This window comes from Anoplophora glabripennis, unplaced genomic scaffold (genome assembly GCF_000390285.2).
Source record: "Anoplophora glabripennis isolate ALB-LARVAE unplaced genomic scaffold, Agla_2.0 scaffold65, whole genome shotgun sequence".
NCBI lineage: Eukaryota > Metazoa > Arthropoda > Insecta > Coleoptera > Cerambycidae > Anoplophora > Anoplophora glabripennis.
The window spans coordinates 1587345-1604898 of record NW_019417609.1 but is presented as its reverse complement, the minus strand read 5'-3'; the positions used below and the strand labels follow the sequence as shown (position 1 = coordinate 1604898).

Here is a 17554-nt window from a genome sequence, read left to right as displayed (position 1 = left end):
CAAACTATTAAAATATTACTTAACAATGAATATTTGTTCTTTCATGTAGCGCTCCATTTTTAATAACCCTTAGCTGTCAGCTGTCATACTACTTTTTTTTCGTTGGCAACACTTTACCGCACAAATGGCAAAATTCAAATCTTGCTTGGGACACTCGATACGTCTTTCCCATATCTACCTTCAATTTTATATTAAGCTGCATTAAAGAAAATAACCCAAATGTCACAATTCCGTCTTTTTGCTACCAACGGTTTGCAATGTAGGTAGTAAATAATTAAAACATTTCAGACAAATTTAGACATTTATTAAAATGGATTATACTTTTCAGTGGCATATAAAATATCAAGAGCTTTCATGAACGCCCTGTAATCTACTTCATTTCTCATCCCCCTCTCAAAACTGAAGCATTTACAGATCATATCGAACTCTTGACTTGATATTAGGTTATTCATTCCCCTCAACGTAAGAGCCTGTAGGAAATTCGTTGTCGAAACTGTGCCGCAGTTTGTCTTGTCGAAGTCCTGCAAAGAATTGTTTGTTAAACATACAAAGGTCAATTAAAGGTTTATGGTCTGAGTATAAATGCATTATAAACATATTTACATATATATAACAAGGCATAATGTAGGTGCTTTGTGAGCTTTATTTTGTTTTCCTTCAGGTCGTAACTTTTAATAAGGTGGAAAGACGAAAAAGTTGATAAATTATCTTCCAGATGTTTACACCTACGGCTATATAAAGTGGAAACTTTCAACAATGCCTATTTTTAGATACAACGTTTTGTTTTATTATTTATAAATCTGGTTTGTTAAATTTTATTACACACGAATTTTATGCGGAAGAAAACAATGGATAACTTCCCAATTATTTGAAAACCTTTTGTCTTAAATAAGGTTTTCACAATTCAGATAATTAAGATATTTAAATAATTAATAAAAATACGTACCTGCAAAACTGAGGAAAGGTTCATTTGGAGGTCTGGTTTTTTAGCTAATTTTTGTAAAGCAACTGATAAAATTTGACGTTCGTCGAAATTGAGGAAATTCTTTTCACAGTCCCTTGTTGGCACATGTTGAACAGGTACTATTAGAGGTGCTCTCTCAAGACATTTTTGTGTAAATGCTTCTTCAACAACATCCGAAAATCTTCTGTAGTCTACGCACTCTCTTCTCAGTGGAGAGGCAAAACTAAAAAATATAAAGTTAATTAGAAATAAGACTTAATTTTATGCCTAAATAAACTAAGTTTCAGATATTGTTTAGTTACTGGGAGGTTCTAGAATCAACAAGAACCGAAATGAACATCAGGGTGGGTCTAGGAGTTTTGACAGAGGGTCTGCGCCCACAGAACCTATCCCGAGAACAACAAGTTCAGCTCAGATTCCTAACTAAGGCTAAGAATGTGAAAGGTCATTCTATAACTGGCATAAGAATTCGAAAAACTATCGTACTTTAAATATTAAGTTATTTACCTTAAAAACGCAGAGATATCTATTCTTTCCTTCTAAATTTTATTTTGAATTTCAGGCATTTTATTTTACCCAAAGATCCAGAATGATTGATGGCGCCGCGCCGCTACTTACAAATATTTTGTGTGCCGCTCTCCTATTATTTTCACTCTTCTTAGTCGACAACACTGACAGTGATTTACTTCTTTCAGTGGCGGGTTAAGTGCAGTGGCAATAGGGTCACATATTAATTTTAAACACAAAAAGCAGAATATTTTCATTAATTAATTTGAGGGGTTTATTAATTTGTTAAAAGAATGCATTAAATAAAAATGGTTTAGGTTTTATTATTATTAACCTCAAAACTGACATAAGAATCGATTTTTAACAATTATTTATTTATTTATCTTGTTTTTTTATGCCAACTTGAAAGTAAAAGCAACAAATTTTAAATGAATTTACGTTTACTTTCCTCATTTAGAAATGCGAATAAAAAATCGATTTAAAATTTCTTAAATTCTAACATAAAAAACGTGTTACCGACAAGAAAATTTAAAATAATAATTGCTTTATAGGTTTAACGTTAAAAAAATAGAATATGTACTTTTAATTTTGAACAAAATTCTGTCCCTACCAGTAATAATAATTTTTGTAATTAATTAATTAATTTATTTCTAACAATTATTTAAACATTGGAATGAAGAATAAAGATATTTAATATTTTTAATCAGAATTTATTTATAATGAATGTTCAAAATTTTTGCTTTCGTTCTTCATTTTCTCTAATATTAGTAAATTTATATTTGTTCCAAAGAGCTAATAATCTAAGGGCGTTAAGTCAGACGATCTTGGAGGCCATAAGCCTCGACTAATAATACGATTATCATAAAATTCTCTTATTAACTCCAATGTTGTGTTAACTGTATGTGCTGTAGTCCCAACTTGTTGAAAATATCCATTGTGCAATTCGTCATCAATGATTTAACAATGGCTGCAAAATGTTTTGTCTATATTGTTCAGCAGTAACATTATCTTCAAAGAAAATAGGTCCAGTTATTCTTCGCTGAGATATGGCTATCCAAACTCCCATTTTAACAAGATATAAAGTCGTTTCCATTAACACGTGTGGATTCTCCGCAGACCACGTACGATAATTTTGTGAATTTATGTATCCACTAAGATGAAACCATGCCTCACCGATAGAAAACTTATATCTAAAAGATTACCATCGTTTAAGTTGTTGAACCAGTTACAATAGTTCACTATTTTTTCGTTATCTAATGGTAATAACTCTTGCACCATGGAAACTTTACTTCGATGTAAATGTAATTTTCTTACACCTCTGTGTACTGAACCATATGGCACTCCTATAAATAATATTTTTAAATACTGATATTTAACATTTTATAAATATTTACCCGCCTGAGCTGAAAGTTATTGTCGTAAAGGTTTAGTGGAGCTTGCTTCTAAGGGCTTGCTTCTAACATCCTCCAGTTTATCTTCAGTTAAAACTGACTTTCGTTCAGGTGATTTCTCTTTACAAACTGCCAGTATTTCTGAATCGAGTCACCAAACGTTGAACATACTGAGCAAAAATGTTATAATCTACAGCTTCATAATCTGGAAACTCTTCATAGAATTGTAAAAAACATGAATGGATTAATTCCATCCATTTTCATTACGTTCACCACTTCGAAAGTAGGCCTTTACAATAAATTTATCGATTTCTAAAGAAAATGCCATTTTCTAACCTAAAACAGTTCGGGTACTTTATATCGAAGAAACCATCAGTATATACTTCCTTACCACAAAACTAACAGTTAACAGATGATTAGCGTTGAAAAACACTGATTATTTAGAAGATTAACGGTAAATTCAAAAGACACAATCGCCGAACACAAGTAAATACAACAGCAATCACAGAAGGGAATCACGGACGTCTCTGAATTGACAGATCGAGTCGGTCGGAAATCTAAGAAAACAGAAAATAATTTTGATCAAATGGAAGTAAATTTTAATATCTTTAGTTTTATCTTTATCGTTATCTTTTAACATTTACGTGCGACGTCAGCTTCAATCATTCTAGATCGCTCGATATAAAAGTGAGAGAAAAAATGAGTTATTTGCGTTCCAGTACTACTAAATTTGAGTTATAATTTCAAAGCTTTCACAAATTGTAACCTAATTCCTAGATCTGCCATACAGTGTCGTTTGTTTCTGCTGATGTTTGATTTATGGTGTACGGTCTACAGTGATTTTCATGCAAAGGTAAACTTACACGTCCATTAAAGTTTCAAGTTCGTTTTCAGTAAGTTCCAGCTTGCATACTGACAAACCTCTTTTAAAGTTCTCTCTACTAATAACACGTTCGTTACATCTGTCAAAGTCTCGCAGAAATTCCAATACTCTGATCCGCTCTCTAACAACTTTCCCTTTAACTTTAGCCATAACCTGAACGATATCCTGCTCTTGTCTGGTTGGTTTAATTTTCTCTGGCTCTTTATTGAGTCTTTTCATGTCACGGACGAAATTTGTGAACTAACAATGAAATATTTAATAAATTATACTTACTAGGAATTCTGAACGCTTACCAATGGCTCTTCATCAGGACGTGGTTCTACGTCTTTTAGGAACCAAACATAATTGAAACCCATATCATTATTAAATCGTTCTTCCAAAGCTACAACTTCCTCATCAGATAGGAGGATGCCATTTGAACAAAGCGCTTGTCTCATTTGGCTTCTGCTAACGTGACCATTGTTATGCCTTGGGAAAGATTTTTTTTAATAATTTACATGGTGTTCCATAATTTAATGGGACACAGAGCAACATTGAATTTATGACATATTTCAATTTAACTAGATATATCAAATCGTAGGTCAAAAGTTAATATCAAGAAAAACACATAATGTTAAGGTTTCGATATTAATTTTGATTTTCTGTTGTAATTAAGGTATATTTCAAAATATTTCTGTGCAGTGTTTTCAAAAGAAGCACAAATGGTACCGGTGAATCTACAGCTGAAAAGAACACTCTTTGCTTAAAAATGACCTTAATAAAATGTTCACCCCCATAGGAGATAGAGCCTCTCAAAGTTTCTCAAAAAAATATGGAATAGCGGCTGTAATTTGAAAACCAAAAAAAGTATAACAGACAAATTTTATACAAAATTTCTACTAATGTATGTGCAACTTTTCCTGCTTTATTTTAAAACTTTTACCTCTCGCACTGTTTCTGCTTTATTAACAAAAAAAAAATTAAATGCAATATCATTCGCATTACAACTCGCACGACTGCAATTTAGAAATATTTAAGTACGCGACTGTCAAGCTAATTTCTGCAATGGACACACAAAATGGAAATTATTCTGAAAATATTATTTAAGTAGGTATTCTCTCTGCTTTTCCATATTTTCATAAGTAATAAATAGCAAATATGATTAACAATAAATTTGTTTTATTTATTTATTTTTCTTAAATAAAGATTTTTGGCCATTTTCCTCGCGATCAGGCTATATTTTCCCAGTTTCTTCTTGCTACTGTTGAGAAAGTCTGTCTGTGGGGAATTGGGCAATTTGGATGCCTCTGGTGGTACATTATTTTTGCTGCGGCATAGCTTTTCCGACATTCAAAAAATACTTGCAGTATGTCAACATATTCATTAGTAAAATTATTTGCCATAATTCTTCACCCAAGTTATCGTAAAAAAATAAAATTATTGAGTAGCAAATCCAAGTGTAGTCTGTGCGGGGACGCACAGAAGTAAAAACAATGTAGTTAGGGAAAAACTATTTATTCTCCTTAACTGGACCTCTAGACACAGAGAATGACAATAGTAATGGTCACGTTCGATATCTGATGCCTTGCTAATTCTACATTTTCTTATATAAACTTTATAGAACAACGACGGTTATTGTAAGGATGCAAGGTGATATCACGCGCCGGCAAAGAACATGGGCCAGGGTCGGACTGCACGGCCATCCTGAATATCTTTCGTCCTCGAAAGACACAAAGTTCCTGAAACAAGATTATTTGTTGTTTGCTGCTGTGCAACTTAAGAGAGCTGCTGATTTGTCTAAGAGAACTATTTTGTTAAGAGGTTACCGTTTTGCCTAAAATGGCTGATATTTTTCTTAAGAGAGTTACTAATTTGCCTGAGAGGCTTACTATCTTGCCTGAGAGAGCTACTGTTTTGCCTGAGAGGGCTACTGTTTTGCCTGAAATGGCTACTGTTTTGCCTGAGAAAGCTACTGTTTTGCCTGAGAGGGCTGCTATTTTGCCTGAGAGGACTACTGTTTTGCCTGAGAGGGCTACTGTTGTGCCTGAGAGGGCTGTTATTTTGCCTGAGAGGGCTACTGTTTTGCCTGAGAGGGCTCCCATTGTGCCTGAGAGGGCTGCTATTTTGCCTGAGAGGGCTACCGTTTTGCCTGAGAGGGCTACTATTGTGCCTGAGAGGGCTACTATTGTGCCTGAGAGGGCTGCTATTTTGCCTGAGAGGGCTACTGTTTTGCCTGAGAGGGCTCCTGGACCGTTCCGAGTGAATGCCTTCTTTTATGCGATAACGGTCGTTAGGTAGGACCTCTATAACTTTAAAAGATCCTCGAAACTGTGGGAGTAACTTCTTACTTTCATTATTTGCTGGAAAACTTGTGATTCTTGATAGGACCAAATCACCTACAGAATACACCTTCGGTGGCAAACGGTGAACATTGAATCCTGTTTAACCCTGTTTTCCTCTAGATTTTGAGCAGTTTTCTTTCGAATTTTTGTGACATCTATGATTTCTTCATCAGATATATTGTGCAGATCAGTATTCGTTCTAAGGGGAAAGCCGATGAGTAGCTCCGCGGGAGAGTGTTGAGTTATTCGGTGCCTCGTGTCATTTATTCCCTGCTGAACTTGTTGCACTTTACTGTCCCAATTGGTCTTTTTTACATCATCACTTGAGGTAGATAGAGCATCCAGTATGGACTTATTCATACGATCCACTTGGCCGTTGCTTCTAGGTAACCCAACAGCTGTCGTGAATAGCTTGATGCCTTTGTTATCGCAATACTGCCTGAATTCCTTTGAGGGGATTGAGGGGGTTTTGTAGTTCCAAGTATCAAGAAAATTTCCTCTAATTTGTCAATCACATGTTTTGAGCATGCATCGGTGACTGGTTTGATATGAGTGTATTTTGAAAATCTGTCAACCACGACCAAAAGGTATTTGTTTCCTTGGTCACTGATTTTTTTATTCTTTGGAGAGTTTTGTCGAAACCAAAGTGGCCGATGTCGTCGTGATTGGCTTTGACAATTTGCCAACGACAGTTTTTTGGAACCAACCATCTACGACCAAATGGAGTGATTTTATATACTTTATTGCCGCACAGGTCGTAATTATCAATTATGTAATACTTCGTTTCGAGCGTGACCTCATCGATTTGTGTTTGTGCTGTGATATAATACTCAGCCGTGGTGCTGACTCCTAAGAAACCCGATAAGACAGTGGGTTCCTTGAGTTTACAGATAGGAATGTTGATTTTTTAGCTAATGATAATTTTATCAGAGAGCAGTCCCTGCCAAAATCTATAAATGCTTTGCACATATTTCCAGTAATGAAAATGTCTATAAAATTTGGACGTGTTATTTGAATTTTTAATAATATTAATACCTTTAAGATTGTGATTTTGTTTTACATTATTTTGTTCCTGTTTACTTTGAGATTGTATATTACTAATTTTCTTTTTATTTAAACAATAGCAAATAACACCTGGTTTTTATGTTTACAAGCTGAACGATCGTGGCCACTCTTGCCACAGGCTTTACAATGTTTATTTCGATTTACTGAATAGACAGCGCTACTTGTTGAGGGTGTTTCATTATTCAGTTTATTTTTCAAATTTTCAATTTTTGGTTTATTTTGAAAACTGGAATTGGTTACATGAATTTTATTTTTAAGATATGCACCTAATGAATTTATATTGGTCATATTTGAGGCTTCCACGGCCGCGCTTATACCACTATTATTAATAGCACCCGTAATCAGTGAAATTTTGTCTACATCGGTGAAATTTAATTTTAGTTTATTGATTTTAGACAAATGTTCAAAATAAAAATCATATAGTGAACAGCCTTCGTTCGGTCTATGGTTAACAAGGTCCATCAATAGTTTATAACAATCTCGATTAGATTGAAAAGTTGATATTAAAACATCTTTCCATTCTGCCCAAGTAAAGCGTGACCACCCCAATTCGCTCTCTATGAACCCATCATACCACGTTTTTGCGGTTCCTTTTAATTTGCTTAGAGCTTGAAATATAATTGTAGTATCAGACCAATGATAACTAATGGCATTGAACTGAATTATTTCAATCCAATCGTTAATATCTCTGAATTTAGGATCAAAATCCGGTATTATATTTGAAACGGCTATAAATTGCGAGGACTGTGCACTATGCGGCTGTATTATAGGAGGTGTGTGACTTACATTTGATCTGGATTTTGATTTTTTCTTTTGCTGTTTATAGTTACGCTGACCGCGATAGTCGTCTTCACTTGAGGTTGATGAGGACGACGAGGGTGACCGTTGCCTTTTGCTCTTCTTTTTGTGACGTCCCATATTGGAAAACGGCACGAGACACTTCAAACTTTTAGTTTTTTTTTTAACACTCACTTTTCTATTCAACCACTTCTGATGTAGTCTGTGCGGGGACGCACAGAAGTAAAAACAATGTAGTTAGGGAAAAACTATTTATTCTCCTTAACTGGACCTCTAGACACAGAGAATGACAATAGTAATGGCCATATTCGATATCTGATGCCTTGCTAATTCTACATTTTCTTATATAAACTTTATAGAACAACGACGGTTATTGTTAAGGATGCAAGGTGATATCACGCGCCGGCAAAGAACATGGGCCAGGGTCGGACTGCACAAGGAAACACTCGCAAAAGTTGCAAAAGATCTAGTAAATTAATTAAATATATCTTAGGTGTAATCGTGCGAGTTGTAATTCGAATGATAATGCATTAATTTTTTTGTTAATAAACTGTTAGTAGTAAAAGAGTGAGCGAGCTAAACGTTTTGTAATAAACCAGGCTATCTGACACGTATTTTTAAATAATCAATGTTTGTCAAACAAAAAGGTTGTAGCAAAAAATAACTTGGGGAATTCATATTTCAACTCCCAAAATTGTTGAGAATTTGCACATGCATTAGTAGAAAATTTTGTAAAATTTGACTGTTATAGCTTTGGTTTTCAAATTACAAGGGCTATATTCCATATTAATTTACTAATTTTGAGAGGCTGTATCTCCTAAGGGGTGAGCACTGAGTATCATAACATTTGTTAAAGCTATTTTGAAACTTCTTTTAAAAATATACACGTGGTCAAAATGTCTTACTTATCAAAGTCTTTGAATACTGGTTTTAGTAATATCCTCCTGTGTATTATTTTTTGTTTGACTTTGTCTACAGCTTCTTCGCACAAGGATCGCATAGAAGGATTCACAGTCTGCCAATGTTTTCCTCCTAGTCTAGGTAACTCTCGAATTTCCATAGGTGGTGGATCTATTCTTAAACTTGGAGCTTTCTCTAGACCCTAACAAGTTATACAGCATTGATATCGTAGAACAAAATCAATGTTATTTTAAAATATTTCAAAATTTTTGTTCGTTTTAATTTTAGTTAAGTTAGTAGTTATGTTGCAAAAAATATTAATTAATATAATTTCACTCAAAATGATAATTTACCAGAATTTACCTAGGTAAATAAAAGAATTTGAAGTTCTTTTCAAATAAGACTATAAAATTGGGATCAACAAATTTTCAAATTGTTCCGTATCAACAGAATGGTATACCTACTACCTGCTCGCAGGTAGTCACCCTCATAAAAAGTAGGTAACAATTTAATACATTTTACCAATAAACATGACACTAGTTCTCATGAACTATCTAACAACTGTAAAATAATAAAGAATTATTTTAAATAAAATTATATTTATGTTACCTTAGGGATAATCCGGGACATCATTTTTCTAATAGTGTAAAATACTTTCCTAAATTAAAATGTGCATTTTATCTCAAAATATTGTCATGTAAAATATGACACTTTAATTCCATAATTATTGAAAATGCTTAGGTACATCTTAATATTTTTTTAAGAATTGAAGTGTTTAGATAAAAATAAACCACCAAGGCGAAATTTCACTGGTTTTATTATTTACCTAAATATAAATGATTAAGTTTAATCTAACATTGATAATAATTCATGTATGTACAACAATAACCGAAGATTAAGATAATAAAATTTACATCAAAACAAGTTAATAGATAAATAGGTACACACAACAGAGGGTTAACCCAAGTAAACCACATAAATATATACATATTTTTATGCAAAAAAAGTTAAGTTGAGGCAAAGTGGAAAACAGAATTTAATAAACTTATGTAGGTACCTATATGATATGTTAAGCAAAAGATATAACTGTCCTTAACAAAATACATACAGAGAGTGTAGGTATATTAAAAAATCGACCAAATTGTACCATAGAGTCCACGATCTAAATTAATAAGAATAGTTCATATAAAAATTTATTGATAGACGCTTCATTTCCAAGATACACAGTGTTGAAGTTAAATAAATTAAACATAGGTTTTGTCATATCTTGGAAATCTCATTTTTTTATTTTTTTGCCTTTTTGCCTTTTACTGTTTTAACTTACCTTTACGTACCTTTTTATCTTTTACTCTTTACTTTTTACCGTCTTGCCTTCTTACCTTCTCGCCTTCTTGTCTTTTTGCCTCAAATAAATTAAACATAGTGTGTGTCAGATCTTGGAAATCTCCCTAGACTTAAACCTTTGTACCTTTTTACCTTTCTACTTTTTTACATTTTACTCTTTACTTTTTTACTTTTTTACATTCTTGCCACATTGCCTTCTTATCTTCTTACCTCATCATCTTATACCTTTTACCTTTTCACCTTTTTTACCGTCTGAATTTTTTGCTTTTTTACCTTTTTACCTTCTTACCTTCTCATCCTACCTTTTTACCCTTTTACTCTTTTCTCTTCTTACCTTTTTACTTTTAACCTTTTTACCTTTATACTTTTTTACTTTTTACCTTTTTGCCGTCTTATCCTTTCCCTCCTTCACTCTTTTACCCTTTTACCTTTTTACCTTTTTGTCTGTTCGCCTTCTTACCTTTTTACCTTCTTACCATCTTACCTTCTTACGTTCTTACTTTCTTACCTTCCTACCTTCTTACCTTCTTACCTTTTTACCTTCTTGCCTTCTTACCTTCTTACCTTTTTACCTTTCTTTATTTTAAAATAAAAAACTGTCGTATTAACAGTTAGCAGGCATTTTACTCTAAATCATGTTATCTTGTTTCATATCCATAAAGTCCTACATAATTTTCATTCAGTGCTAAACAATGTATTATAATTGGCTATAAATGTCACACCATTTCTTTATTGCTTTCTAGCTTTTAAGATTAGCTATCAATTAGAATTGTCATGATAATTAGAATAGGCATGATGACAGTAACCAAGAATCGCTAAAATTATATATTTATCTAATGAAATATGATTCATGAATTATAAAAAACGTATTTATTTTTATATTATAAGCAAAATTGATAATATGTTTGATAAAATAAATCTACAAAAGATAGCAAACCGCCATGATAGGTTGAACACCAATCAGAGTGAATTACGTCACATCTATGTAAATGTCATTTTGTTTCATTTGTATTTCGACAATATTCGCAGTATTTATATTCGTTTAAATATTTTGTGTTTCCCAACTATCAGTTGCTTGGTTTTGTATTACTAAAACCATAATCAGGAAACGTTAAGTACTTGAAAAGTTTCTAGAAGAAGGAAAGAAAAGAAAGTTCAACACCTGCGAGTTAATGATATGTCAAAAAGATTATGTTTGTGATTAAAAGTTTATCCATGCATAAATTGGTGCTGAAATATAAAGAACAGTCGTCCTGCGACACATTTTTGAAAAAATTCGTATTGACTGATGAAGATGACATGAAAGTTGAAGAAGAGACGAGACTAACATCAAAGCTGTGTTTGACATGAGTTAAGATATGGCAGAGTGACAGCCTCACGAGCGTTTGAATTTAGTCAGTGCAAATTAGTGATGGGCATAATCGACCAATTTTGATAATCGAGTTATCGGTAATCGAGTACTTCTAATAATCGAGTGATCACTCGAGATACGAGATATTGGTCGTTTTCATCCCAGCGGCGCACAAATATGTTTGTATTAGTCATATATTACTTATAAGCGTAGAAAAAAAAAAAAAAAAAGCTCACGCACTTCAAAACCTAACCACTTTTTCGTTTTATTCTAAAAAAACGGTTACGCAATCAGTGACTATTTGCAGTATGGTGCAACCGTAGGGTAATAATCACTCGAGTGGTGGGAGTAAACATCTCGAGATATCTCGAGTGATCTCAATAATCGAGTACCACTCGATTTTTCACTCGAAATCTCCCATCACTAGTGCAAATCCAATGATGCAACTCTGATCACGTTAATAATGGGAGAAAAAATCTCAGACGCATCGGCAATGAAACGCGATAGAATGTTGGAGGATGAAGTGAGGAAAATTGTAAGTACCAGACCCGGGAATTTTTTTTTTTAAAAAATGAGGTACCTGTAATGCTTTGCAAAAACTATCCCATTATAGCAGGATAGCCCGATGGAATCTGTGAGGACAGTATTATTGAAATTAAGTGTACCACGAATCAAGACTTAAAAAATATGTGGAAAAAGGAAAACCGACCCAGAAGTTTTATGTGCAGGTGGCAGTTACAAATGTATTTAATAGGACTTCAAAAGGGTATTTCGGTGTAGCTGATTGCAACTACACTAGGTACAAATAAAAATGTAGAAATTATTAATATTCGTTTGTTGACAACTATGTATGTATCAGATTTCCTTAATGTTTTTGTCTCTTAATGAAAAGATAATGTCTATCCATTATTATACTAAAGTACAATTTGAGGGTAAATAAAATGCATATACTATTATGGTAACTTTGTATTTTTATTTAATTAATGAATTTTGCAACACAAAATATTAGCACCTTTATGTTTATTGTTGACAAATATAGATTTGACGTCACGTAGACGCCATGACACCGGCGACCGTTTTTGAGTGAGTTTAAACTTTAAATTAAAATGTTAATATTTTCGTATTACACCTTTTATTTTCTATAGAAATAAGATTTTTTTTGGAAATAGTAAATATTTCCGAATATCATAGAATAGTTTTTCAAAATCTGTCGTCATGCCTATTATCATGATAATTTTGTACAGGATATTTTCAAAAGGGTAACAAGTACGCGTAACACTGTATATTATTCGATATTTGAAAATAACGATTTTTCAGGACAACGGTACAAGATTTGATTGGTATTTACCTCTAATGGTAAGGCAAATATCTCATATGTGTGACTATATCTTCCTTACTACTAGTAAGACCAAATAAATTTTTATATGAACTGCATATTTTAATTCTCATTGCAGAATCTAGTGGTGAAGTTTGGCGCATTTCTTAGCCGACACGCTGTATATGAATCGCATATAGTAGTATATGGAACTTTTATTCTAGAAATAAAAAGTAGTATACCGCATAATTTTATAGTTTCAGTTATTTTGTTCCTTGATTTAGGGATGCTTATAATGAAATCTCGGAAACTAAGAGGTACCTATTTACATTTATTGTTTTAGTATTTTACATTTTTGGGATAGTTCTTTGTTGAACCATGGCCAGGATGTTAAATTATATAAAACTTGAAAAGTTAAAGTGTCTAATATTTATAAAGGAATGACGTCTGGTGATCTATGAATTACAAGAAAATTAAAGTTATAATTCAAGACCATTCATCGTTACGCAACTTTTTTTTTAATTTAATAAAATTTGCACCTCTTACCTTTCCTAAATTATCATGGCGAGCATTCTAAAGTGAACTACTCTTTATGTAACCACAGCCACACTATCCTCCAACAATTATTGGGGTGACTGTTAGGTTTACCACAGCATCCTAAGATGTAGGAGGCTGTGGCTGGCTTTACTACCAGAATTAAAAGATGCATTTTAGTAAAACCTAAATGTACAATTATCAATACTATACAGTGTGGATACAAATTGTGGAATATTGCTTATATTTCTTAAAATATTCGTCATATCAAAAACATGTTTTAATAAAAGTGTCAGGGGAAATTATTTCCCGTTTAGTGATATTAAGCAATTTTTCGTAGCACAAAAAATGTGGTTGCCAAGGTAACTGACTTAATTTTTTTAAACGGCACCATATACTTTTTTTGGTGAAAATTAATACATTGGACCTTTCTAAATACGATACAATACAATTTTAATGGGGTTACATCAGAANACCAAAAAAAGTATATGGTGCCGTTTAAAAAAATTAAGTCGGTTACCTTGGCAACCACATTTTTTGTGCTACGAAAGATTGCTTGATATCACTAAACGGGAAATAATTTCCCCTAACACTTTTATTAAAACATGTTTTTGATATGACGAATATTTTAAGAAATATAAGCAATATTCCACAATTTGTATCCACACTGTATGTAGGCAGTGACGAATTTTTTGTTATGGCTTCCCTAAAATATTAAATTTAATATGCTTTCTTAATTTTACCTAAAATTTTACATTTTAATTAGCTAAGGTCCATCGACATTATGAGGTACAGGATGCCCGAGTAATAAATAAGTTCCAAAATTATAACCACATATTTAACTCATCAAAAAAGCAACAACTTAGGTCTAATAATTTTTTTAACGCTAATGAGCTGTATGGATTAAAGAAATACAATAGCACTGAAAATTTTATTTTTTTTGCTTTTATTTATTATTAACCCAAGACGTTTTGACATATGCTCCAGTGACAGGTAACAAACATTTAAATTTAAAAAATTGTTATCTTAAAAACTAAGAGGTTTTCGGAAAAAATATTATACAAAAATTATTATTACAAGATTTTTTTTAACTTGCCATGTTAGTATGATGGGTCAAAACTTGCAACTGAATTTTAAAACAGTTATCCTCAACCGATTGAGCTGAAAGTTTGCATACACGTTTAATTTGGATGACAATGCATGGTGGCACTAAAAGCTTGTTTTTAATTTTTTTTTATACATGAACTTATTTTTAATGTTTTGAATGCCTGGTTAAAATTATAACATTTATTTCTGGGACACTATTTAAATATATTAATTTGGTGTATTATAACAAACAACAAATTTTGAAGTTCTATTGAGTAAGGTTTCGGTGTAATCCCAAGTAATTAAAAAGAAATTATTCCTTATAAGGATGGAAAATAATACTTAACTCCACTAAAATGCATTTACTAAATTATTTAATACTGAATTAGGCTAGGCTTAAATATCAGTTATCTGTGACTAATATAGTACCTACTTTTCCATATAGCTAGTCTAACAATAACAACAAATGTATTTTAATTAGGTACTGTAACGCAATTAATTAATTAATTATTTAATTAATTACTGTAAAACCTTTGCACAATAAATATATTTGTATTTGTTTTATTGTTCATTACTTTTCGTTTATTATCCAATATTTAACTTTCACATACCTTTGTTGTAAACACGTGATCAACATCATCCTCAAACGTTTTCCAACACACTGTTGTAGGGTCCGATGGATCCTTATATTGGTTAATAACTGTTTGGACTTCTGGTAAGGATATAAAAAGCCTTTGTCTTCCGCTAAGAAGTAATGCATCTAAGCCTCTGTGGAACTGAGACACAGTAATTCTGCCGCAGTTCATTACGTCGAAGTCCTGTAAATGAATTTTGAGCGTTGGCTTTATTTTACAATCTTGATTGGATTTTAAATAAGTTATACTCGTACTTGTAATTTAATTTGTTAAATTACACGAATATTAGTGTGAATACGAATTGTACGAACTTATACAGGGTGTTAATTAAGTATGTACAATAAATTCAACAGACGATTATTTAAGTGATTTTAAGACAAAAAATTCATATAAACATTGGTCCGCGGATGCTTCGTTTTCAAGATACTCAGTGTTAAACTTTTGTAATAAAAATTGCTGTTTCGTAAATATCTTAAATACTCTTTACCCAATTTTGTTGTAATTTCGCAGTGTTACTTGTAGTGTTAATGGGCTAATTTAACCCTAACTTGATTAGATCTGTTATGTCCAGTGGCGTCCTGAGCGGTACCTTAACGAATATTTTTGACAAAAAAATGTACGCCACTGACTTTTTGTATTTTTTTTTAATTAAGCACGTAAAAATACAACTTTTAGTATCTTTATTAATTTTTTTTGAAAAAAAAAAATAAAATAAAATCCACCTAAACTGCATATCCCTGAACCACACAAAAAACATTATTAAAACCTTCAATTGTATATTTGTATGTAAGTAATTCATTATAATTTATATTTAGATTGATTTCTTCTGTGATATGAAATATATGTAGATTATTGTAAGAGAAATGGTAAATTTTATACCACTAGGTATATAATTTTAAGAAATATTTCCATCTATGTATGTAAAAATATACAGGGTGTTCTATTAAAAAAATTTGAGTTCGATTTGCATCTTCGAAAGGAACATTCATTTGTTTCTCGCACACTAGACAACTCTAACAATAAGTAGTACTGAAATTGCGCGAAAATTTTATGAAACTGATCTATACAATTTTTATTTTAGTGCAAGAGTTAAAGTGATAAGGAGGTTACAAGCGGGATTAGAAAATCTGTAGAATTTGTACATATTATGTATTACACTACTGTATACGTAGCAGATAGACCAAGCAAATTAAATTTTTACTCGAAAAAAGTCCTATCCGCGAGATTATTATAAAATTGTCTAAAGGAACATAATACAAGACATCTCTCGTTTTCTTTAAAAAATCGTAGCGCAATTGTTTATAAATGACTTGAATTTTTCGCAAAATAAAGTTTACGACGTAAACTACGATTTCCCGTGAATTGCATTGAAAAATATGGAAAATTAACGACTCACGAGCCCTTTAAAGAGAAGGTACTGGCTAAAGGTAGCCATACACATACAAGAAATCTTCAAGGAAAAAGCCTCCGGGATTTCCTTGAGGATTTCCTCAGCCGAAGCGTTGTCTACACACAGAGAGGATTTCCTGAAAGATATCCTTCAGGAAATCGATTTGGGAATTTTCTCGAGGCGAACAACACAGTAGTCAGTTCTGTTTCTCGTGGTTTCGCATATACGCGTCAATGATGGATGATAATATTTTAGCGACTGTTGGTTGTGTAGTTGCATTGAGCTGCATTCGCAAGAAAAAGCGCAAATGAAATTTATGGTGCAAGAAGTGGCTCTTAAAAAGAAACGTGTAACAATTTTTTATATGCCGAATCCTTTTTATTTCGGTCATGGTATTCTCTGCAACTTACCTGCCACAAACACGGTTCACTCTCGTAGATTTCTATGAATTCTGTAAAAAATTTCCGAGACATGATGTATCTGAGTACTGACTACATGAAAACCTTAAGGCAAACTGAATGTCAACCACACACGTTAAGGAAAATCCGACCTGAAGGCCAAAAAGGAATTGAATTTTGTTCGGGATTTTTTGGCCTCTCCCATCACCTGTGGCCTCAAGGAAACCACCACAAACGTTGAGGAATTCCTCAAGGCCTGGCCTGTTCAGGCCAAACCTTGAGGAAATCCCGCTCGTGTATGGGCCCCTTAAGTAAACTGTCCGGCGGCCGGCGGCGTGGTGGTGGAGGAAGCTCGTCCAAGCGGTCGCGCGGGCGAGAAAAGTTAAATCCAAAATTCAAATAGGTGCGCGCTGTAAATTTTGCAATATATCGGCTTCTATTCATCGTAGAAACTTATTTTTTTTAAACTGGGGCAGCACGACGAAAAAATAACAATGGGCATATTTACGAATTCGTAGAATAGCCCTGAACGCCAGAAAAAATGCATCTTTTATAATTAATTTTCTTTAATTTTCAAAAATGTCACAAAAATTATTGTTAAACGAAATATTAATTAAAATTTCAATTTCGGAATTATTTTACTATTATTAAATAAATAAATCCGAAATTGAA

General features: G+C 32.6%; 1 protein-coding gene across 1 annotated transcript in view; it reads right to left on the bottom strand.

Annotated features, from left to right (window-relative positions):
- Nucleotides 1-305: 305 nt before the first annotated feature.
- LOC108904422 overlaps nucleotides 306-17554 on the bottom strand; it is a 24902-nt gene continuing 7653 nt past the window's right edge. Inside the window, exons 7-12 of the mRNA XM_018706973.1 lie at nucleotides 15071-15277; nucleotides 8835-9031; nucleotides 4039-4213; nucleotides 3726-3943; nucleotides 947-1187; nucleotides 306-521 (exon numbers count right to left, since the gene is read on the bottom strand). Of these exons, the coding sequence (XP_018562489.1) occupies nucleotides 306-521; nucleotides 947-1187; nucleotides 3726-3943; nucleotides 4039-4213; nucleotides 8835-9031; nucleotides 15071-15277 (1254 nt within the window). The remainder of the gene's footprint in view (nucleotides 522-946; nucleotides 1188-3725; nucleotides 3944-4038; nucleotides 4214-8834; nucleotides 9032-15070; nucleotides 15278-17554) is intronic.